We start from the raw sequence: 24,662 nt of genomic DNA on the forward strand, positions 1-24,662 counted from the left end.
GCAAGTCATATTTTGTGTAGTATCTATATAAAATCTTTTTTCTCACCAAGTTTTGAAGCCTAAGTATCATGCATCTGTATCATGCATCTGAAACTCCAATATTGAATACGCAATACATTCCCTCAAATGGTAGAGGAACCCCCGTAAGCGAACACTTTCGAGTCATTCCGCACTGATAGAACGTGCAAGTGGAGGATTTAATGCTGGCTGTCGCGGCTAATTTGTGCGTATGTCAGTAGAACTGTACTTCAACGCGCAAGCTGTACGTAGACGAAAGCATTGATATGTCACAATCTTACTCGTATTGTCACTGCTAAACCTCCTTTGACATTTTCATCATCACGGTAAACTAATGGTCACGTTTCTAATTGCTGCATATAGTATTAATACAGATGTTATTTAACAAGTTGGACAACACATTAATGCATGCTCTTCCTTATTATAATTATATTCAATTTAATTACTGTTCATCACACATTACGTAATTTTAGTAATTTAAAATCATACAAATAACTTTCTTTACATTATTATCATAACATGCAAGAACAACTGCATGTATATTGAGTAGTCACCCTCTACGAAAACCGTCTTTCCACCTCAAAATTTGGGAACATTAGATTCGCCAAGGCTGTTTAGTCTACTTACAGCTCACTTTGGTACATCCGTTGTTATGAAAATGTGTTTTGCAAATGAAAAGACAGCTGTAGCAAATGCTTAGCTGAATATTCCCCTAGTTAGACTAGACTAGACAGCCGTAGCCAACATCGTCGTGCTGTAAAATTTAAAAAGAGCCTCGCGATTTTTTGTTAGGGTCTACTTCACGATATACAATTCTAAAGAACCAGGCATTAAATATTATTTTAGAATCCACTGGGAAGTAAATTTCATTGTGTTCTGAGGTAAAAGTCTTGAGAAAAATCGCTCAAGGACAATAGTAGATAGCTACACGTTGTATATAATATATACATTTATTGTTGACGCTCTTTTGATTCGAGCTAGTTCAGTTGGTTTGCTGAGGAAGTTCGGGTAGTCCAAACTCGTCGACCTTGATCCCCTCCTATAAAAAGAGAAATATTTTGTCAGCATCTTTGTTCTGTTCGCACGCGCGAGGTTAAACAATGAAAAACTACTGAGCCACTGAGGTACGTAGATACTACATAGGCACCTTTGTGCACTCCAATGGTGCACTCTGATGCAATTGAGGAATCCTTTTGAACGGCCTTTGAACAACCGACATCTTGTGTAAATAGCTACAGTATATCAAATGCTCACCTTGTTTGTGCTTTGTTCAGGAAGATCTGTATCAGGAACAGTTGGTGCTTTCTCAGCTTCGTCAAGATATGATGTATCTTCATCAAAAGCAAGATCATCACCCAAAGCATCTAATTCTAGAAATAAATTTAAAGCAAACCTGCATATCTTGCACATTTTGCTCTGATCAATGTAGTACTTTCTTGATAGACAGTGTATAATGTAACCAGTCCCTTTTTCCACACATACAGTACCTGCCTCTAGATCATCTTCATCCAGTTCTGGTGTACCATATTGCCTCCCAAGAGCTTCTTGAACTTCATTTGCTTGGTCAAGAAGGTCTGATAGGTCATCTTGCAGATCCTAAGAATAAGTCACTGGCATATTATTTTTTTTTACAAAATTGAAAATTATGACTTTGATACCACAATAAAATTTTGTATCCAATTTATTTCACAAAACAGATTTTCCATTAAAACTTTTCCTCAACAGGTGCCAATGTGTTAACAATATAGATTATCCTTCCTTATACCACATTTATTAATTAGTCACCTCGATCTGGTCTATATTAACTTTCTTGTATTCTCTCTTCATTTCTTTAAGCCCAGTCTTCATTGCATCCACCTTTTGATTTAAGATACTGTGATTAGCAGATTAGCTTGAAACATGTATTATAATGGTATTATACCATACTTATATATAAACCCTGTGTAGTTGCAGTGCCATTGGTAATTTTAGTACCTCAAGAAGTTGAACCAACTAAAAATTCTGCATTTTACAATTAGAGTTTATAAAAATCAAAATATATAATATATGCACTGCATAACATGATAACATGATTTCTTTATATTTCTAACTAATGTTTGAAGAAGTGTTAACAGCTTATATTGTAACCCAATTGATATAAGCAATACCGTTGTTTTAGTATCTTTTAATGTCTGAGTGGCATAATTTGTCTGCTCCATATTAAATGATTGCTGTCTAAGATTCTCAAGTTGGCTTTCGTACCTAAACAACCAAGAATGATGATATAAATGGACAATTAATATGCCATGAATAGTCGAGAAAATTGGTTTCAAGATGGTATGTGTCACACATAACCAGATGGAGTAAAAAGATGCTGTAAATGCTAAAAGGTTAACTTATTTGCTAAATGCTAAATTTGATGTTAGGAAAAACCTGCCCTAAATTAAACTTAGTAGCTCATATTGCATGCACCTGGTATATATACATGCATATACTATACCCAGGTATTGACAGTTTTGACAATTCATTATAACAATCCTCACATTTTTTTCTGCTTTAACACCCTCATTGCTCTTTGCTTGACCATATTCTAAATTAGGAAAAATACATTCACCTCTAGTTTATTAGTCTTCCATGCCAAATTTTGTATATGATATAATTATTTAAACCTACGAATAATACATGTATGCCAGAGAGTGGAAAATGTGTACCATGTTCCTAAGATGTTGCAAACAAAATTTTGCAATTTTGGATCGCGGGCGTCCATTTTCCAATCTGAACTAGCAAATACCTTTGATGGTCCATCTCTCATTTTCTTCATTTGATCCTTGTATTTTTTCAACTCCACGTCAAGTTTGTCAATTTTTTTCTCAATTGATTCACCCCGACTATCCACCTTTTGAGATACAAGGGCAATGTTTCATTTTAGCTACGATATGTAAACTGGTTATTTTTATTTACAAATTCAAAGCTAAAAGATACTATTCATGAATAGCATCACATCAATCCACAACACCGACATACATTAGATATACAGTCTGTTAATGATGGAGGAGGTTCCTTAGGTTTCGATTTACCAAAAATCCTGTTCATCTTCAGTCGCGAAATTGAAGGAAAAGACTTTCAGCCAACTTTATCAGGCTTTGTTTTGTTGTTTCGGTATTCTATGTCAACTGTTAATATGACTTCAGAAAGATGAAAATAGTCAATACGTAATGTTCGTTTCTTGTCGTGTCATCTACGAGTCAATTCGTAACAGGCCGTTTCATTGTCGTGGGCGATCGTGAAACCGCCTGCATGAATCAGTGGCATGAATGCATCAACTCAAGTCTAAAAAAATCAGACCTGTTTAGATCTTAGAATGTTAGATAAGTCAACTCAAAAGTCAAAATCAATTATGAATTTTATCTCGCATTCGCAGTCCGTATTTAAGGCTGGTTAGAAAATTATTAACGCTTTTCAGTTGTGGTATAATTTAGCAAGGGGCATAAAGAGAATCCTAAAACTCGATCTGAAATATTTTATGATTTTAGTACCGTTATGGTATTCTTACAGTTCACTGAATTACACTGATAAAGGCAACGGACCGAAAGTTTTAAAGATAGCAAATGTCAGTTACTGTAAACTGATTAGAAAAAAACAGTTCAGGCGCGTTACATTACCCATGGTCTCTATGATCATATACGGTATACATTAAAGCCTTTCTTGGGTACCAACCATAGGTACCAACCCAAATTTTTGCACTGACTTTCTTTGAATTATTTTATATTACTGCAGCGTCTGTACGTGTCATACAGGCTACGCTTTACAGATCGCTATCACTGGTTTAGATTCTACTTTCAATTGATTAACTGAGAAACGTCAAACTATAAAAAATGTAACTGGAAGCTCTACTATCATGAAATGATGACTTCGATATTTTGAAAGAATAGTCTTGCAACAAAACATCAATCGCTAAAATAATTTCGTTTGAATTTGATGCTCTAAAAAAGTAGCCCAATTAAAAATTGAAACAAGCATTTTCCGTCATTATAACTACTAGGCAGTCTGGGCTAGTATTGCACTTCTGATCATTACGGCCCTAAATTACATAGGTGTGCATCGACGGTAAATGAGCTGTACTGAGCCTAACTTATTGAAGGTAAACAATTTAACACTGAAAAATTTGGCTTCACCCGTGCTTCACCACATATCCATCTCTGCTAATCCTACTGACCATCCTAACTTTTACATTCATTCGACTATTAACTGTGATCATTATGCTGATTATGCTGTGATTCGACACTCACTATAAGTAACGCAATTTGAGAAACGTGTTGCCGGTGTTGGTAACTTTATATAACCACTAATATAACTGTGATGAAATTAAGCGAGCACCGTCTAGCGCTCTTGTTTTCTGTAGGTTGGAATTCGGAAGCAATTCTTGCAAACTGCGAAAGAAAGTTTTGCGGATTAGAAACCGGGAACTTTTTATTTTGTCATATATTTTTGTGAAGCAGGTAGTCCCAGGTACGTAGTCTCACACCAAGATAAAGAATATGAATTATAAGAATAAAAAATATTGATACCGTTTTGATGATACCTTCAGAGTTGATGGCACCAAGTAGGCAGAACAATTTATTAAATATGTTTGCGTGCAACCACATATTTATTGTTACTTGTATGAGATTTATCTTTTAAGCTTGGTCTTTCAAAAAGTGTGTGAAATTCGTCGAGTTAAAACACACAACACGCAAATACCCATGACCTATGTAAACGTATGCCCGAGGGACATAATCTGTATTAAGGGCAAAGTGCGTGTTCGCCATATTTTATTTGGTTGGGAACGATTTGGTCAGCTTTGTAGTTCTCTGGGAAAAATTGATTGTGTGAACACACTGGCCACGATGGAGGGACATACTATGTATAATATTATTATGTAGTATATTTAAATCATTACTGGGTGTTAGAATTGTGCGAGAAGCAAACTCAAGCAAATCCTTTTTGGGCCAGATTACATCATTTTTCTACAACATTTTTCCAGCATGATCACTCTCAGTTGTATCTGTGCAAATAAAAGATAATAAATGCATAGTTTAAAAATAATAAAAAAAAAAACAGGGACAAGAGAAGAATGAAAGGATAATTTTTTACAGAAAACCATGAATCATGAAAATATTTACAATCATTCAAAATTGGAAGCCCACTCTACGAACTAGAATGATATAATAACATTGGTGTGCTAGCCTGTATTATTAGGCATTTAGTGATTTACCAGTTTATGTAATCAAAATTTTTAAACATGTGGTGTGTGTTTTAAGCAGTTCAAATTAAGGGATGTATGTGACTGAAACAATAGAACTATTCTATGGTTATAGAATAAACTATTACAGATAATCATCCTTTTTAGATATTCCAAGTGATCAGCAGTGAGGCTAAGCAAGTGGTGATTTTACCAATGAGCAATGGCCACTCACTGGTTCTCAACAAATGACACACAAAAGCTACTGGAAAACAAAAAGGTTGTCATTATTGGAGATTCAGGTACCATTGGAGATTATGCGACCAATAGGAATAATGGATAAAGGCATTATGGTTTTTAATGGCAACATAAGAGCATAGGCATCTTAAGACCACCACACAACAGAGCTATATTAGCTGAGCTGAAGACCTTACATGGCTGTTAGCTCCAAGGTTTCCACAACTTATTTATATGACTGTCGTTATATAGGGGGATAGTACTGACAAAAGAGAAACAAAACGTTCGAAAAGAATGCATAATATATCCTATTAAGACTCATTCCTCTCTCCCTCCTGGTTATCATTTTGAAGGAAATTTCCTTCTATTGTGGAAACCCTGGTTAGCTCAGCAAGTTACTCTTGTGTGCTGGCAGTTTTTGTGAAGAATTCGCCTTGAGAGGCAAGGACAAGAGCAGCATACTGCATAAACATACTAGTCGTAGTGTGCTTATATACATGCAAGTTTGTACATGAAAACATTAGTGCAAGCACTTAATGTAATTTGATGCACACATTTAATGTGGAGGTCTGTGCTGCCTGTACAGTTTTTGCAGATATGCTGCCCCTGTCATGCTTATGCTTGTGTTGCTAGTGAGAACCATGCTTCAGCTGTTGCTAACCCTGGGAATTGCACAACATTTGGTGAAATTTTTTATAATTTACTAATGTGTTGCCCAATTGAATGGTGATTGAACAGTTTGCCAAACTATGCGCAGTACCATGTTGTAGAAAAACTTTCTCGCTCTTGACTTTAGTTCAGAGAGGTGTCTACAAAGATCTAGTTTGCTTGTTACAAAAGGATCAGCTTCTCAAACCTGGAGACTTAAAAAAGAAGGTATGTGTGTTATAAAATGTATTATTGGGATACTTCCATTGCCTAAACTGATACAGAGTTTCTACACACGTAAAAATCTCTTTTGCAAACAAGTGGTCAAATAGCAAGTTGAGTTGAGTGAAGCTTGCTTATCTTATGCTGTCAATAAGTATGGAAAGCGAAATTGCTGCAGTGCTGTTCTAGTTCACAGCTTTTGCCTTTTCTAAATGACTTACCAGGAATAGTTGCAACACGCTGCCATTTTTTTAAAGGGTGAAGATAGTTTTGAAGGGGACGAACTCCTAGAAGGTGGAAGCAAGGCGGGATTGAAAAACGTGAAGTACAAAGAAGTTCGAAGATTTGCGAAAGGGGCAACGGTGATAATGTTCTACTTCGTTTCACGCTGCTACGGAGACTACGTGAAATCTATCATCGATACTTTTGACAACGCACCGCCGGATATCGTTATTATGAACTCCTGTCTTTGGGATCTTTGTCGTTATGGAAAGAATTCCATCTCGGAATTTAAAGAGAACGCCAAAGAGCTGCTTGAGGCCTTAGGACTAGTGATGCCTTTTGAGAGTAAGAAGATGTTTATATGGAATGCCTCTCTGCCTGTTATCGACAGTCGCAGGGCATCTTGTGTTCCCTTCGATTTTCCGCAAGATTTTTATCCGGAGAACGAAAGTGTACGAGGCGCTAATCTGTACGTTCGTGATCAGATGATCGATTACGGAAATCACTTTGTTTTTCTTGATCTTTATAACATTTTTCACGGACATCTCAACCACCGCATTCATGATGGAGTACATTGGGATGATTTCGCCCACAGGAAAATAACGCATTTTCTGCTAAGCGAGATTTCTGAGCAGTTGGGTTTCAAACTACCTTGCAAGGAAAACACCCCTCCTGTCGTTCCCAGCGATCCCCGTAGGACTATTAGACCATCTTTACCTTCCATTCCATCTGTCGGTGGCCGACGATCGCACGGTTTTGTACCAAACCATTCGACTTCACCGTATCAGAGACCGAGACCAAAAGCAGCCCATCATGTTCACCATCCTCCGTACAGAGCGACCAATCCTCTGCCTTATCCGTTATTGACAACTATGGCCAGGCTGAGTTACCAGGGGGCGAGATTCCTGGGCTCCAATTTCCCTTTGCGTTAGGAAATCCGTTGACTCGTCAATTTTCACCACGACCAAGGCCTTACAACTTCGAAGATGGGCAATATCATTGGAGAACAGGTTCTTGGAATAAATATCACGTGCCACCGTCGCGTCCTGTGATGCATTTCTTCAACTGCTCTTTTCCTCCGGTTGTGGGAAAACGAAAATTCGAAGAAGAAAGCTATCATACCTCGAGAAGCGAGTATAAACGCCCGAGAAAGTTTTTATGAGAAACTGTTGCGGAAAAAGGTTTAGAAGATTTAGGGATTCTTACATACGTTCTTTAGAAAGTTTGTTGCAATTATTCAAAAACATTGATAGTTTTATTCCAAATTGCTACAGTTAGAATGGCATTTTAGAATTGCTACAGTTAGAATGGCAAAAGCGTCAATTAGCCTTCTCACGATGATGACTATGGCAGCCATTTTTTGGGGGTATTTTTTTGGTGTGTAAGCCGATGACCACTTAACTATTTTAAACTGTGGGTAAATTTCTACTCTAAATGGCTGGATTGACATCGGATAGACATAAACGTTTAAACCTGTTTTGGCAATTTGAAACTTGTTGTGTGGATGAATTTGGTCAGATATGAACTGTTTACGTCTTAGTCTTATATTTTCAATGTTTGCACATCGATACAAATAATAATTATAAATAAGTGTCACGTTGTGATTAGACATGCTCCAAGTCTCGCCCAAGGTCTATCCACGGTAATCTTGAGATCAGTGACTGATCAGTCTACGTTGTGATCACATAGAATCATTAAAGTTGAACTGTAAACAAACTGGAACGATAACTCATGGGGGAAAATTGAAGCCAGTGCTTTTTACTTTTTCTGAGCTATGAGCTGAAAAACTGTACGCCAAATGTTTAGCCGTATACGAAATTAAGGCTATTAAAAAGTTTTATTTCCTGTAGAAGTTTCGAGACTTTAGCGATAGGTATGCTTTAGCTTAAAGGGAATGTCTAAAAAAATTTGAAAATTTCCCGGTCAGTTTTTGCCGGTTGGCAATTGTTTTTGTTTTTTTAAATATTTCCTTTGTCTTGAAATTTAACACACCAAATATAACTTTTCAATATATATAGCTTTAATTTGACACACAGCCCGACTGAAAAACTTTTTTGGCTTCAAGCTAATATAGGATGTTTGTCAGGACTCTGCAGGAGTTAGCATTTCTGTTTACCTACAGTTCAAAGTGAATAAAATACATAGTATTGTAGTGCGATTTTGCCGAAACCACCCGAGTGATTTCAGAATCAACTCCTTAGGTGAAAAAAGTTTAATTGAAAGACATTCCTGCGACACTTTAGGTATTAGAGTTAATAACGTTTGACAGTTTGCGGATTTTGGGTTATTGGGTAAAAAAACAACAGGAAAAATTAACTTCAATTCTGTGCAGACATGCTTAAATTGCATCTGTCACCTTCAAAAATAGAATTCATATGTCTCGAGCGATAACGGTTGTCGTATTGATGCATATGACTTTGGTTTACATCGCTGGCATAGGTGAATTTAATTCTAGGTTTCTAATTCTATTAATGAGCCTTCGAGTTCAGAGATCGATATTAGAAATATATTGCATAGTTTGCAAGACTAGCTACTTTTTAAATAGTTTCTTGTGCACTGCACCTCAGTACTCTGGCAGCCCAGCCGGTTTCTAAATATAAAATGGATTGATTCTATTTTAGCAAGGCTTGTACATCAATTGGGTGGACAGCTAGCCACAATCGATCGTCTTCCGCTTCTGTCAACAGGTTCATGAAAACTCATTCGAACATGCGTGTAGGTAATGCTTTTCTTCTTAATAATGAGATTGAACGGAATCACAGCGTGAGTGAGGCCCGCATGAATGCTAAGCAGATCCAATGAACATGCACTCAACATTTATGCAATAAAGGAAAGTGTGATAATTGGGATTAGGATATGAATCTTGCAACACATAGAGAATGTACAAAAAATAGAAATCAAATGAATACAATATGTATATTATACACTAATTATACACTATATTATAATACATGCACTAATTATACATTGTATTGAAAAACGCAAACTATTAACATTCATGAAATATCCGATGGTTTCGATATTTTGTGATGAAATAGAAAGCGAATATTCATGATATTTGTAAGTTGTGTATGTGCTTTTGTAATACACTCCGTAGTTTTGTTTTCCCAATAAAAACCAATAGGTGGTCTAAGCAATTCAGGTTTATGGCAGAAGAGATATTCCACTAGAATTATTAAAGACCATCAGGCCTGCAGGAAGTTGGAAACATTTCGTCGCTGCGCAGAAGTATATAATCATGCATATCACATGATGGCGTAGAATTGCGTAGATGACGCGTGCGCTTTTGAAAAATTTCGGACACGAAAAGTCGAAAACATTATGTCAACATGTCTATTCTGTGCTATTGTCCTCTGTCTGTTGTCTGTTGTCCTTAGTATTTGAGGACAAGTATATTCAGAAATCATCAACACTAAGATTCAATATACAAATACAGGATCAGCTAGTATATATGCTGCCTTAATGCTACTCTCTGAAGTCAAAACGAAAGAGCTAAAATGTCCTATGATGAAATTATGAAAGGCAGCCTTGCATGCATGATGCGGAAATAAAATGAAATACATATGGGCATATAAAGTCCTGCAATTTCGAGAGATACAATGCAAGGATGCAGATAAAATTTCTTCCCACGCGGAAGCTGAAAATTCCTTCCTATATGCAGCGCTTTTACAACTTCCTGAAGCCGTTTGTGTTACATGCATGCGGTTACATGCGTGCAGTTGTGCTCTCGTCAGAAAAACTCTTCCTATTGATCAGGAAGTTCACATGTTGATAAATATAGACTGGTTTTAATTAAGTGTGGCGATGATGGCCATGACTGACATCAACGGAGAAATTCCATCCCCAAATTAAAATCGCAACCATATAATCAAATTATTTCTATAAAATATAAATATGGGCAAAATTTGCTTTATTTGCCATTCAATCCTGAAACGTTTGAATACGCTGAGGTTTCTTACCACTTTCAGAAGTTCTCGCAATGAAATCTTGTGGAGTGATTTTGGTTGCTTTGATATTGGTGTTCATGAAGACGCCAGTCCACAGCGCTGTTAGCAGTGAGTTGGCTTTGCCTTTTCTTTTGTGTAAATATTGATTAAATAATAAATAACAATGTCGTGAGTATTGTTACTCTATTCGGTAATGTGTTATTGTGCTATATACAGATATGCCGGAGTAACATCGTGATTATCATGTAAAAGCTAAGTAGGAAAATCTGTTCAATGCCTATATATTTAATAAGGAAAGCCTAATAAATGCAAATAAGTTCGCATGGTTGAGCTAATGAGAACTGAACGCCGTATATATACAGGGTGTATCAAAAAAAACGCAACCACTTAATATTCATGAATATCCTCTTTGTTCTATAACACAAAAGACGTTTGGCCCCTGGAATGCGAGAAAGCTTATGTAATCATATTCTAGCGGCACAATCGTCGGTAAACAAAGTCGGGTGCGTAAACCAACGAGCTGAATTGAAAGTATTGAACGAGTAAAATTTTATTTACAATTTATCTTACCAGGTCGACAATTAGCATTCAAGTTATCATGCACGACAATAAAAACTCGTTGTTCGGTTGTTAGCAGCACCATTATTAGTTTAGCTGATTTGACTATTAGCAGTTGAACTGTACGATTAGAAGCTATTTTAAAATCCCAGGGGCATAAAATCTATTGAGCTTATGAACAATATGAATTTTAGAATATTAAGTGGTTGCGTTTTTTTTGAGACACCCTGTATATAGCAAACTTGTAAAGGAATTTTGATATACGTTGTTGCGTGCATGGGCGTTCAGATTTTAAATCATGATTGTGGGGTGTTCGATTGTTTTAATAGTCGTTGTATATAGGGAATTAACGATGTCGTCCTTCTTATGGTGTTTTTACCTGTATGTATTTTACTATACGCCTCTCACTCTCTCAGGACCCGACCTATATATAGCATGACTAGCATGAACACACAATGTGGATATATACACTAGTTCCGCATCTGTAACTTTTTTCTACTCATTTCTCACTGACAATGTGCTCCAGGATGTCCGCAAAGCACGTGGCGTTTTGGAAGTACCTGTTATAGCTTTCAAACGAGCAAAAAAACATGGGTAGAAGCCAACAAATCCTGCAAAATATTGGGCGGACAACTAGCCACAATAGATAGATATTCTCTCAACCAATTCCTCTTCAATCATTGGCAAAAAAAACGCGTTTGGATTGGTATAAAGAAATCAAATTCCAAATGGTGTTATCCTGATGGCAAACCTTCACCTTATTTGCGGTGGAACACTGGCGAACCCAACAATGTCGGTGGGAACGAAGATTGTGTTGAAATGTGGGAAAATGGTCACTGGAATGACGCCCCGTGTACATTGGCAAGGCCTTTCATCTGTGAAATACCTGCAGGTTTTTACAAAGTTTATTAATCCGTATAACTCGTCAAACTTAATACAATTTTAATGGTTTGACCTAGCTTAAACATTGTTTTGCAAATTACGTTATTTTTGCCATGTTAGATGACTTTTTCGAAGGATTTTACTATGTGCGCAGTTATATATCATTCAAACGTGGCAAAATCTCTTTGTTTGGAAATATACTGCCCGCACTACGCAGATACTGGCATGCAGAAGTATATGCTACGTAACTATAGTAAGGCATGTAAATAAGATATATATATATATATAATTATATATATATATATAATTATATATATATATATATATATATATATATATATATATATATATAATGGTGCATGATAGGAGTCGTGCAATTACTGAATGTCAAAATCATGCACACGAGTTACATGGCCATGCAGTACAATTCAAACTTTTTCGGCATTGTGGAAAGGTTGTAAGGAGCTTTAAATCCTTATATTTTTTTCAAATCATATCTTTTTTACCATAGCTGACATTGACGAATGTGCATTGGGAACTGCCAATTGTCATTATGATGCAACATGCGTTAATACACTCTACTCGTATACCTGTACTTGTAATACAGGATATACAGGAAATGGCACGGTGTGCAGTGGTAAGGCATTATTTCCTTTTCAACCTTCAGCATGCGTCTAGTTAATCCTAGTGCATTTCTGTCTTGTCGAATGCGGCAATGACACTTTATCTTAAATGCAGGCTATATTTTTCACGGCGAAGGACGAAGGTAGCTTGAGTACTTACTCAGAGCACTTACCCTGGTTTTGCCATTGTCTTTACCAATAATGTGTGGCTATTTCACTCACTATTTGGCTAAAGTTGATTACACCGTTGATATCAGTGCTATCAGTTGATATCAATTTTCGATTCGTCCTTCTCGTGTTCGGTAGATGGAGCAATCATTATTTTTGTTATGTTCTCTGGGATGTCATTTTCGTATTCTCACCTTTACTGCTCTTGTAGATGTCAACGAGTGTACGAGTTCAGCAAATAGTTGCCATTCTGTCGCAAACTGTCTTAATACCGACGGATCGTACACCTGCACCTGTCCAGTTGGTTATATCGGGGATGGGAAGAATTGTAATCAAAGTACGTAACTCGATTCACTCTCAGTGTTTATATTTCTACAACAGACTCTAAACACTATAGAGTATTGTCTAAGGCAATTTTGATTGATTGATTTAACTGCAGGCTGGGCGCCTAGTTTAACTGATTTCATATTTTCTATAGTTCAACTTTCCTACGCCCACAATAAGATTCTCGAAGAGTTGAAAAAGCATGATCGAGCTGTTGACAAAAGGTTGTCCAGCATGGAGCACTTTTTTCAAAGATTTTTGGGCCGAAGACCAATGGTAGACCAAGGTGAGCATAAGACTATGAAAAACGAAAGCGTTTTAATGAATGGAAAAATCTGTTAAAATGTCATGAAATATCCGAAATAAATAACGTCGAAGAGGGAAATTAGTCGATTAAGAAAAAAAATTACGACGAGATTAAGAAACCAGGGGCCGGTTTCCAAGATAGGTTAGCGCTAACCCAGGTTTAAATTATATTCAAAAGTTTTTGTTTATGTGCTTTTGAACCACTGTTCGTTGTAAAACGTGACCTCTATCGGTCCTGAAATTATTTATGAAATATTGATTATGAACTTACAGAACTTTGCAAACAAGAGGTTAAAAAATTAAGATAAAGATTTGCTTTTAACCAGGGTTAAGCTATCCGGCTTTTGAACAACCGGCCCCTGCAAGAATGGCACTAAAAAAGGGCACGGATTTGCCACGAAATTTAGCATTGCCTGTATTGGACATCATTATTATGTATAATTATAGCTTTGGGAGTACACCACGTATATTTAACACTGCGTCGGATGTCCAATCATTGTATTGCAGTAAATAAACTCGATATTCTATTTGTTTTCTACAGAAAAACCGATAACATCAGGACCATGAGGAACAGGCTTTGAGTATAGTTGGATCTCTTTTTCCTAAAACACAGTTACTGCAACTGATGGACTATGAAATTACTAGATGATTTTTTTTCAGATGATTGACATAGATGAATATAGCTACTTAGAAAATGTTATAAAGATAATTTTCAATTTTAATTAAAAAGAAAGGAAATGTGGATAGGTTCTTGCAATGGTTCTTTCGTACCCAGTCTAGTTGCGTCGACGCCAAACATTTGGGAGTGCTGCATGGCAGATTGTCTGTCAGGATCAGTCTTTCTATCAGTATAGCCCTCACTACTTAACAATTATTCCCCGAAAGCAAGGTGAATATCGCTGAATAAAAGCCGAGACGAAGTCTTGATTATCGCGTAACAATCCGAGGTCGCTTGACCAATCAAAGGCCACAAGCCCACAACTCTTGGCCTTTCGTCTATGGGGAAATACGAACTAGTCAACTCATGTCTTATGTGTCGTTTCGACAGCAAATGAAGTATTTAACGACTGGTACAATTTCAGAATGGTAGAATAGTACTATTTAACTAACGAGACAGAGTCATTCTTGAGTTGACTCACACTATATATACTATATTTAAGTAATTTAACCCAACCAATACGTTGAGTGCGTATATCATGAAGTATTTGCCCAGCAAATTTTTCTGCCGCCATTTTCATATTCCTTGCGACCCGATGCACATTCCTGTTTCGGTTTTAAGGAAAATTTCTAAGCTATGGAAGAAATTCCTGTGGAATATAATATCATAATCGAAGCGTTGAATTGTGCTGTACAAAACCAGCAACAAGCAGAAAGCGGCGAGGGCCAGGCAAACTTTGAATTTGTTGTCATAAATAACACGAACGGCGACCAAGTCGAAGCCCAGGGACAAAGCTCATTGGATTGTGCCCAGCCGCTCCAGCATGAACAACAAGTTGAGCTTGTCGATGCCGGAGAATCCCAGATTACTTTTGAGACGGTTGGCAATTCTTTTACTGCAGTCACTCCAGCAACCACAAACGATGTTCTTGGTGTTTCTACCGAAGAACAAGAAGGAGAAACAGCACAAGCAACTGAAGCAATCCAACCACGTGAGAAAACTCATAAGTGTGGTGTTTGCAACAAGGCCTTTTTGCATGCAGGTATGATTCATCACCTATATTTGAGGAATGGGACCCTTGGGTGTGGGAAAAAGGAGATAATTTTTTCAAGCATCCCCCCTTTCCCAAACTTTTATCCACGCACCTATCAATATGAATATAATCACACTTGCAACATTTGTCTTGGGACTTGAGAGTTGAGAGGGGGTGGGAACTATGTGCACCACTACCATTTTAATGATATTTGTTAAGAGTAAAAAGCTCTTTTGAAACATTAAAGCTCTTCTATATTTTCAGTCTTCATAATTAAAGACAATGTTTTTCATGTGGCAGTTTTAATTTAGCCAGTTTTTATTTAGCCAGTCATTTAGCCAGTCATTTAGCCAGTGCAGAGAAGTTACTTTTTATTGTTATAATTTTAAGATTTTCTAGCCTTATCTCACTCTTCTTGCACAAAGTTTCAAATATATTAATAGTAGATATAATTTGACATTATGTGACGAAAAATTGCTCCTTAATATTGTGAATGATTAGGCATTTTGAACACTATCATGGGCCCACAAGCTCCTCCAGCAAATATATGTTATGGTACCAAACCATTTAACAAATACCAGTTTGTGTAAAGTCATTGATAGCACAAGAGAACATTCTTATTGCATTCTCTCTGTGCTGAAAAAACTTATAATAGGTGGTATATACTTTTTAAATTTTCCAATGTTTCCCATTTTTGTAATTTTAAGTCATCATGCTAATTCAGTGAAGTACAGATGAAATATATTTTTCATTTTACTATAAATTTTTCATACATGCCTATGCAGTTCACTGAGTTCAGTATCAAAACAGTGAAAACACAACACAAAATTTGCTTCTTTAGCAATATTTACCTTTTTTATGGATTTAATGTTGAAGAGTGCCTAAAATATTTTCTTCTATTTACAATGTTGCAATTTATTATCCCCTATCATGAATATTAACTTAACCAAAATAGCTTTTTGAGAGTGAAATCCAACCCAAAGTTTACAAATTTGTAAAATTTAATACACTTCATATAAAATACATCAACTGTTAAAAATATGCATCCATCTTCAGCTTTATTATAAGTAAAATAATATCAATTCTCATGTCTTAGTTTTCAGTTCATGTTCTAGTTTTCAGTTCATGTTCTAGTTTTATTCTAGTTTTAAAAATAATTGGACTATGTATTTTAATCCATTTAGAACAGCATGAAAAACATACTCAGAAGAATAACATCTTGTATAAACTCAAGATGCATATGTGAGCTATTGACAAAAAGACAAAAATTTTACTATTATATCTAATTCTGTTGATTTAATCTCCGATTTTTTTTTGCATAATTGAAAATACTCCATCACAATTATTGCTATTACTACGGTGGATTATATACCTGAAAATACTTTGTTATCACATGTCTAAACCAGTAGCTAGATTCTTCCTTAAATTTTCAAGGATCATCAACAGTGTGATAGAATCTGATCCATGTGAAGAGCTTTCCTCTACACATTCACTGTGAAATACTTTATGCTCACTTACTATTTCTTTCACACGCCTTTCACATGCATTTAGACATTCCGTTATCATCCTGTTAAGGTTAATGCTACTCAATGCGGTTGAAATGGTACAAAAGTTTCTGGAAATTCTTACAATCTCTTCTGCAACATCTAAGGCGACCTCAGGGTCATCCACCTTCTGTAGAAGATTCACCTTAGGCATGAAGTACATTGGAAGACTTTGATTTCTAACAGCTTCTGCCAACTCCTCAAGTAATGAAACAAGATGATGGACCATGTTTTCTTCAGTCCACGATTCTTTTGAAGATTTCTCAAAATGCCAAAATGCGATGGTTTTAATGTGATAACTTGATAGAATCTCTTTGAGATCAGGGCTCCAGGCAGTTTGGTGATATTTTACTACGGCTTTAAAAGCTCTCAATACTTTGTGCTGTAGTGCTGAAAGAGTTTGTACTAACATTGTTTCAGCGCATGAAAAAGACAAACGAAAATCGCCGTCTGCCGAGCTCTTTGGGACGATGTGGAATCCACTTTGTGTGATTTTCCTCACAGAAATTGTATCCGGCCAATGCCGCTCTCGTTTCAACCATTCTTGTGCACAAGAAGGCCACCCTTCGCAGAATATACACAAAACAATGTCGCTGGAGGGCCTCGTTTTATAAAATATATTATGAAATAGCATCTTCGCTTCATCGCCAATATCAGACTTGAATGTTTCACTGATTGGCTCAGCAAACTTTGCCAAAATATCCATGAGACATTGCGCAAAACATTTTCGTGGTTTTGGTTTACTTATCGTTATTGCAGCGCCTTCCGTAACTTTTTCCCGCTTTTCCTCGCCCGCGAATGGGACGTAAAGGTTTCCAACATCTGCACAATTTTCTTCTAGCTTTTTCTTCAATTTATTGGGTGACAAACGTTTTATATCCTGACCGTCACCTTCGTCAACAAGGTAGTCTTTCCACATGCCCAATTTATCTTCGCTAGTAATGAATGCGTGGACAAACGGCGTATCTTCTTTTAAGCTTAAGTTTCCTCGTTCTTGATCGTCCATCGAAAATGAGATGTTCTTCAACACGCACATGAAGTCCATGTCTGGTATTTCGATTGTCGAGTCTTCAGCGAACAAGAAAAGACCTTCACTCCAACTTCCAGATAAGAATGTTTCACTCACTTCAAACGGCGGCTCTTTGTCAAAATAATCGTCGATATTTCTATCGAATAAGGCAAAAAATCCCATCGATTTTTGTAAGAGAAAGCTCAAATGCTCGGCTGATGCTTCAACGAATATTGCGAAAGGGTAGAATGCCGGTTGCCTGAAAAGACTCGGCAACAAATCTTCCAAAGATCGCACGCCAACTGGAGGAGCCCAAACTTCAAGCAGAGCAGTTTTAAGTTCAGAATATTCGCAATTGGCTTCGGCCATTTTTATAGTTTTTTTGAATGATTGAGAAACACAATTGCCCACTTCTGGTCAGATAAAGTCACGACTATAGCGAATACAATAACAAAGAGTTGTGAAAAACAAAAACGAAAGGTTATTTAATCAGCAGTATTATACGTGCAGTAAGTGAAATTTAAAATCCATAGTCACATTTTTGGGGGATTACGTGAGAAAATGAGTCTTAAATTATAATTGTTTCGGACCTTCGGTCCAGTCTTACCTGAGGAACTGATGATCTAAGCAACGCGTGAGGTGACCTCATTTTTGGATTATTTCGAACGAACATGAATATTGTGATATCACTTACAGCTTATGACTGTACGCAACTCCATGCATGCGTGTTCACAGCTGGCCTGCTACCCCCCCCCCCCCTACAAAGCCGCACTGAATGTACACATGTTGCGATTTACCTGCTTCAATGCCCTTCATTGATTTAAAACTTGCAATTTTTATCCTAAAATGGAGCTTTCCCATTCCCCCTATAACAAGACATAATCTACGTCTCAGTTAACAAGTGATATACATGCAGTTGTACTTGTATACCAGTTGGATTTTATTATTTTACTCAGGAAGGAGTGAAATGGTACATGCCGTCATATAAACTACAAGTTTTGCTGGGCACTTTTCTTGGTTTTTACTGCATCAATAAAAATAATTCGTCAGAAAACAATAAGCACAATGATCACTTTGTTATAAGATCGCATTCCATGTCTATTTCGGTTGAAATTCCTTTTAATGATCATCGACGTTACTTGAAAATTCTTTTAATGATCATCGCCAGTGTAATCGCGTCTGTGTCGTTTGAGGATCTTTTCTCCGCGCATTTACTGTTCAATATTCTGAAGATGTTTTTCAGTTCTTTCTCACGTGCTTTTAAATATCTGGGAAGGTTAATGTTACTCAACGCAGTTGAAATGGTACAAAAGTTGCTCGAAATTCTTACAATCCCTTCTGCAACATCCAACGCGACCTCAGGGTCATCCACCTTCTGTAGAAGATTCACCTTAGGCATGAAGTACATTGGAAGATTTTGATTTCTAACAGCTTCTGCTAACTCATCAAGTAATGAAACAAGATGATGGACCATGTTTTCTTCAGTCCACGATTCTTTTGAAGATTTCTCAAAATGCCAAAATGCGATGGTTTTAATGTGATAACTTGATAGAATATCCTTGAGATCAGGGCTCCAGGTAGTTTGATGATATTTTACTACGGCTTTAAAAGCTCGCAATACTTTGTGCTGGAGTGTTGAAAAGGTTTGTACCAACATCATTTCAGCGCATGAAAAAGACAAACGAAAATCTCCGTCTGCCGAGCTCTTTGGGACGATGTGGAATCCACTTTGTGTGATTTTCCTCACAGAAATGGCATCCGGCCAATGCCGCTCTCGTCTCAACCATTCTCGTGCGCAAGAAGGCCACCCTTCGCAGAATATACACAAAACAATGTCGCTGGAGGGCGTCATTTTATAAAAAAGATCATGAATTGCCATGTTCACTTCATCGAAAATATCAGAAACTAATACTTCATTGATGGGTTTGTCAAGCAATTGAAATGCATCCGTGATACATCGTGCATAACATTTACCTGGTTTTGGTTTACTTATAGTAATTGCTGGGCCGTCCGTAACCTTTTCACGCGTTTCCCCACCCGAGCAACGGCTGTAAAGGTTCCCGATATATGCGCAGTTCTCTTCTAATTTTTTCTTCAATTTAATCGATGACAAACGCTGTCTATTTTGACCATCCCTTTCGTCAACAAGGTACTCATTCCACATGTTCAATTTATCTTCACTTGTAATAAACGCGTGGACAAACGGCGTATCTTCTTTTAAGCTTAAGTTTCCTCGTTCTTGATCGTCCATCGAAAATGAGATGTTCTTCAACACGCACATGAAGTCCATGTCTGGTATTTCGATGATCGAGTCTTCAGCGAACAAGAAAAGACCTTCACTCCAACTTCCAGATAAGAATGTTTCACTCACTTCAAATGGCGGCTCTTTATCAAAATAATCGGCGATGTTGGTTTTGAAAGAGGTTTGCTGCTCGATATATCGTTGTGAGAGATTAAAATGCTTGACCACCGTTTCATACAATATGCTCCAAGCGTCGTGTCTCAATTGCCCGAGAAGATTAGTCCATAAATCAGCCACAGAGCGCGCGCCAACGATGGGACACCAAACCTCAAGTAGAGCACTTTTTAGTTCTGAATACTCGCAATTGGCTTTGGCCATTCTTTGTGATCTGATATAGTTGACAAAACAACTTTCTACTTCTCGCTTATTCAAAGAAACAAAGTCAAATGAAATCACAAAAAACGAACACAAGAATAAAGTGTTTTGGAAAACAAAAACGAAAATAAGTTCAAACTTATTAGGGTATTAAATGAAAATTAAAAAAAGAAAATAGAAAAGCTTCGGCAAATAAATATAGCATTGATATGATCCTGCCGGAGTAAGAATATTTATGAAAAAGTAATAAGATTCACTACCGAAATTTCACCCACTTCAAGAATCTCAAGTTTTAGATGACAGGAGAAAGCTTCAAGTTGAAACTGCCATAGAAATTTCAAAAATGTCAATTATATACAAACCGCTACCTCCTCCGCAGGCCCTTTCGGGCAAATATGGCGGGCGGTGATATTTTGCGGGTAGAAATTTAAAATCGCCCGAAATGCTCCCTAGCGCCTGCGGAGGAGGTAGTGCAAACCGTTAAACTTTCAAAACTTATACTTGGCTCTTGCGCTAAAGTGAAACAACATTGCAAAAAGAAAATGGCCGGTTAAAACATTCCAAAGAAAGCATTTTCGTTTCTTTGCGGTTATTTGATCACCTACAGCTCTTAACAAGATCGCTTTATGTACTTTTAATTTCTAGTTTACTTTTAGAATAAATGACTATTTCCTGTCGTCTCAACTGAATCTATGCTAAGCATTGTTTATGCGCATGCTCACCTTGGGCCGATTGTTCGAAAGGCGTTTATCTTAAACGGTGGATAAGTTAAATTTTAGAAATACTCTCGTACATCGTGCAAATGATTGAACCTACATCTTATGCATTTAATATGTACTTTCATTGCCAATTAAACATTGACAATTATTTACATCGGAATAGTTCGGCTCAGTTGTTCAATAAATGAATAATTTTGTTTTTCATTTTGAACTTGTCCGCCGTTTTAAGCTTTAACGCCTTTCGAACAACCGCGGTCCCTGATGATTTCAATGTTTTTATCAATATATAATATTTTACCATTTCGCTTTTTGTGTGCCCTCGCATACCGGAAATCATTTGCCTGCCTTCTTTATATAGCTGAAAGATGTGAGGCCGGTTGTTATATAGGGTTTTCAAATAGTCCTATTGTTTGATTTTCCTTATAGGATCGTTAAAACGGCATGCAAAAAGTCATGAAGAGAAGACTCAGTATGACTGTACTGAATGCGACAAGTCATTCACTCAGCTGGGCAACTTGCTGAGGCACCAGAGGAGTCATACGGGAGACAATCCATACAAATGTACGCACTGTGACAAGACTTTCCCCAGGTGGGTTGTATGAAGAGTGTGAAAAGTCTGCGGAACGACGTAATGGCCAATGAGAGTATGTTTTTGTTGCTCCAAAAACTACGTCACAACGCAGTTTTTATAAAGGCCTATAATAATAAGGTTCTATCAATTACATAGACCCGCATGAAATGAGGGCGTGGGTTATATTCAACGAGTTGTCAGTAGATAAAGATTGCATGCATAAGCTGACCGCAGTCAATAAATGACAACAACCAATTATAATAAACTACGTCCATTTTGTCGACAAAACGTAGGATTGTACAACCCCCCCCCTGTTACACTGCTATGCCTGCCTGCCACGGCTTTGCCTGCATGGAGAGAGCGGAATTTAATGAAAGATTATCCCAAAATTAAGGACTTTTTTATTTTTAAATCGTGAATTTTCGCAAACTCTCGCAAGCCGGGCATATATATATATATATATATATATATATATATATATATATATATATATATATATATATATATATATATATATATATATATATATATATATATATATATATATATATATATATATAAGCATATATAGGTTACTTGAATGACTCGTTGTTAAGGATGGACGCAATGAAGACGCACCAAAAGTCACATTCTAATGATGGTCAGTCAACTTCCAGCAATATTGAAGCACGAGATCTCAACTGCCAAGTTTGTGGTGAGGCGTTTGAAAAGATGTCCCTGCTGAAGAAACATTTAAAAACTCACGGGGTGAAAGCATTTCAGTGTGATTTGTGCGATAAATCGTTCTCGGTGGAGAGCGCATTTATTGTCCACAAACGAAAGCATACTGGTGAGAAACCTCATGCCTGCGACCAATGTGATAGGACTTTCTCGCAAACAGGAAACTTAAACCGTCATAAGTTGACCCATGCCGATTACAAACCATTTCAATGCGAAACATGTGAAAGAAAATTTAACAGGATGGATCTTCTAAAGACACACAGAAAAATCCACGAAAGGGTAGAAAATGGGTTTCCGTGTAACTTATGCTCTGAGCTATTCTCCCTCAAGAACGATTTAAAAGCTCATAAGAAAGCTGCTCATCCAGTTCTGTGTTGCAAGGCCTGTAGAGCGAGGTTTTCAGACCCGGTGTTGTTTGAGAAACATTTCAAAACTCACCGCAGGGATAATCCGTACAAGTGTAATATTTGTGAAATGTGTTACTCCGACGCCGAAAGTCTCGTGAATCATATAGCGGGCCACGTTAAGAAAGAGCACAAGTGTGAGGTGTGCGGTATGATTTTCGGCAACGTGGGAGCAATGAAACAACACATGAGAAAACATACTGGAGAAAGGCCCTATGTTTGTGATGTTTGTGGAATGAGTTTCAGCCAAGTTGGGAACATGCGCCGACACAAGGACAACCATACTGATGTCAGACCATACAAGTGCCCATTCTGTCCGAAGACTTTTAAGCGCAAGGATTTGATGAAAACACACGGAAAAGTGCATTTGCCTAAAATATCTCGGGGGCGAAAACGGGCAACTGAGACTATTCAGATCAGTCCATCGAAGGGAACGAGTGAAGCAAACGAACCAAGTCAAGCTTGCGAAGAGGGACTGGAGAATAATTTGAGGCAAGCGGGTCATTCGAGCGAGGAGAGTGGTGCAGCCAATCAAGATTCTGTCAATATGCAGAATAACGAAAGCTCTGACACGGGCCAGACGAATGAAACTCGTCAAAATGATCAAATACCGCATCAATGCCTGCAATGTGGTGAGAAATGTGATGATCCAGATACTCTGACCGAGCACTTGAAAACGCATGACGTTCCAACACAAGGGAGTTCATCCGAGGTCGTTCAAACGGGGGCGGATACAGTACAGACCAACACAGTACAGACCAACACAGTACAGACCAACACAGTACAGACCAACACAGTACAGACCAACACGAGTCGAAGAGTGGCTTCTGCAGTTAGTCCTCGTAAGAAGACTCATACATGCGACGTCTGTAACAAAAGTTTCGATATGCAGAGTGGCTTGGTAAATCATAAGAGAACGCATACTGGAGAAAAACCTTTCGCATGTGACCAATGCGAGTTGAGGTTCGCTCAACGTGGAAACCTTGTAAGGCACAAGAGAAAGCATAGCGGTGTCACGCCGTTTAAATGTCACGTATGTGATAAGGAATTTGGTCGAAAGGATTTCCTAAACTTGCATATGACTAAATGTCACGAGGCATCTCAGTAAAGGTACAATTCATATACATGCCTGATTTTTCCATTTTCCATTCGATATTTTTCATTACGTTTCAATACGTATTTTTATCACTACATATTCTACACTGTATTTTACATTTGTGCATAAACTTTTGATACTTAAATAAAATCTAAATGCGTTGTACGATAGTCACGTGCGAGAAAGTTGAACCGAAATGTCTTTCACTGTAGTTCACACTTACAAAGACAGAAAATATAAATGGGAAATTTTAGGACAGAATTGGAAACGAACGGTAGTGTTTCCGTTTGTCTGAGATCTAATCTTAATGCGGTGATCTGAACGAAAATACGCATACCATACAGTGAAATAACTATACATGCTGAAAATTTGATCCAACGTGTTATCTTATGCGCTTGCTTAATACCTTGGCTGCTAAAATAACCGACAGAAAATTCAGTTTCTCTATGATCCAGCAAAAACGCGTAAGGAAGAACAATACGGCTAGTATTTATCTTCGGAGGAATTAAGCATTAACCTCTCGTGGAAGATGGAATTGATACTAAAAAATCGTCCAAACAAGCATTGCATGTTTATCGTGTTCTTGTTTATGCATGGATAAATTAAATATCAATGAAATAAAATTGAAAAGTAAACGAAACTTGACCATGAATGAAATTTCTGTTTCATGGTCGTGGTATAAGAAAGATGGTTTGTTATTAAATATTAATAGCTACTTATAGTGAAAGTCAACTAAATAATTGCTTTCGTAGATGCGTTTGTTCCAGTTTACATAGAGTTCACTGGATGCGGGATCCAGGTTTATTCATTCAGTGTCTAGACACTTACAAAACTGATTTACATAATTCAATATAATGGTAATTCTTTATGGTCCTTGACCGATTTTGTTGACATAATCAGTATACCAAGAGACATTTACAATGCATCATAAAGTAT

General features: G+C 37.2%; 4 protein-coding genes across 4 annotated transcripts; 3 read left to right on the top strand and 1 right to left on the bottom strand.

Moving 5' to 3' along the window:
• Positions 1–313: 313 nt before the first annotated feature.
• Positions 314–3,203, bottom strand: LOC114538370 (charged multivesicular body protein 5-like). The gene is made up of 8 exons (XM_028559546.1): positions 3,022–3,203; positions 2,789–2,893; positions 2,541–2,587; positions 2,166–2,259; positions 1,804–1,875; positions 1,506–1,614; positions 1,273–1,388; positions 314–1,057 (listed from the first exon to the last, which is right to left on the bottom strand). Exons 1-8 carry the CDS (start codon positions 3,088–3,090, stop codon positions 1,001–1,003), a joined length of 669 nt encoding a protein of 222 aa, XP_028415347.1. The 5' UTR covers positions 3,091–3,203; the 3' UTR covers positions 314–1,000.
• Positions 3,204–5,275: 2,072 nt separating this feature from the next.
• On the top strand, positions 5,276–7,479 carry LOC114538389 (PC-esterase domain-containing protein 1B-like). The gene is made up of 3 exons (XM_028559568.1): positions 5,276–5,520; positions 6,252–6,331; positions 6,583–7,479. Exons 1-3 carry the CDS (start codon positions 5,442–5,444, stop codon positions 7,477–7,479), a joined length of 1,056 nt encoding a protein of 351 aa, XP_028415369.1. The 5' UTR covers positions 5,276–5,441.
• Positions 7,480–10,432: 2,953 nt separating this feature from the next.
• On the top strand, positions 10,433–14,092 carry LOC114538369 (E-selectin-like). Its single transcript, XM_028559545.1, has 6 exons — positions 10,433–10,602; positions 11,579–11,944; positions 12,446–12,571; positions 12,937–13,062; positions 13,204–13,335; positions 13,897–14,092. The coding sequence occupies exons 1-6, from the start codon at positions 10,527–10,529 to the stop codon at positions 13,920–13,922; spliced, it is 852 nt and encodes a 283-aa protein (XP_028415346.1). The 5' UTR covers positions 10,433–10,526; the 3' UTR covers positions 13,923–14,092.
• A 520-nt stretch (positions 14,093–14,612) lies between these two features.
• Positions 14,613–24,199, top strand: LOC114538362 (zinc finger protein 836-like). Its single transcript, XM_028559533.1, has 3 exons — positions 14,613–15,055; positions 21,362–21,524; positions 22,103–24,199. The coding sequence occupies exons 1-3, from the start codon at positions 14,650–14,652 to the stop codon at positions 23,736–23,738; spliced, it is 2,205 nt and encodes a 734-aa protein (XP_028415334.1). The 5' UTR covers positions 14,613–14,649; the 3' UTR covers positions 23,739–24,199.
• Positions 24,200–24,662: the final 463 nt, after the last annotated feature.

Source organism: Dendronephthya gigantea, unplaced genomic scaffold (genome assembly GCF_004324835.1).
Source record: "Dendronephthya gigantea isolate DGI-Jeju-01 unplaced genomic scaffold, DenGig_1.0 000181F, whole genome shotgun sequence".
Classification (NCBI taxonomy): Eukaryota; Metazoa; Cnidaria; class Anthozoa; order Malacalcyonacea; family Nephtheidae; genus Dendronephthya; species Dendronephthya gigantea.

Bases quoted from the DNA above. Each gene is read 5' to 3' on its own strand.
- LOC114538369 (XM_028559545.1), top strand. From the start codon at position 10,527: ATGAAATCTTGTGGAGTGATTTTGGTTGCTTTGATATTGGTGTTCATG. The intron at 12,572-12,936 runs GTAAGGCATTAT...CTGCTCTTGTAG, and splicing joins AAATGGCACGGTGTGCAGTG to ATGTCAACGAGTGTACGAGT. The intron at 13,336-13,896 runs GTGAGCATAAGA...TGTTTTCTACAG, and splicing joins AAGACCAATGGTAGACCAAG to AAAAACCGATAACATCAGGA.
- LOC114538362 (XM_028559533.1), top strand. From the start codon at position 14,650: ATGGAAGAAATTCCTGTGGAATATAATATCATAATCGAAGCGTTGAAT. The intron at 15,056-21,361 runs GTATGATTCATC...TTTTCCTTATAG, and splicing joins CAAGGCCTTTTTGCATGCAG to GATCGTTAAAACGGCATGCA. The intron at 21,525-22,102 runs GTGGGTTGTATG...CTCGTTGTTAAG, and splicing joins TGTGACAAGACTTTCCCCAG to GATGGACGCAATGAAGACGC.
- LOC114538370 (XM_028559546.1), bottom strand. From the start codon at position 3,090: ATGAACAGGATTTTTGGTAAATCGAAACCTAAGGAACCTCCTCCATCA. The intron at 1,876-2,165 runs GTATTGCTTATA...TTAAATCAAAAG, and splicing joins TAAAAGATACTAAAACAACG to GTGGATGCAATGAAGACTGG. The intron at 1,615-1,803 runs GTGACTAATTAA...ACTTATTCTTAG, and splicing joins TTAATATAGACCAGATCGAG to GATCTGCAAGATGACCTATC.
- LOC114538389 (XM_028559568.1), top strand. From the start codon at position 5,442: ATGGCCACTCACTGGTTCTCAACAAATGACACACAAAAGCTACTGGAA. The intron at 5,521-6,251 runs GTACCATTGGAG...TCTTGACTTTAG, and splicing joins TGTCATTATTGGAGATTCAG to TTCAGAGAGGTGTCTACAAA. The intron at 6,332-6,582 runs GTATGTGTGTTA...ATTTTTTTAAAG, and splicing joins CTGGAGACTTAAAAAAGAAG to GGTGAAGATAGTTTTGAAGG.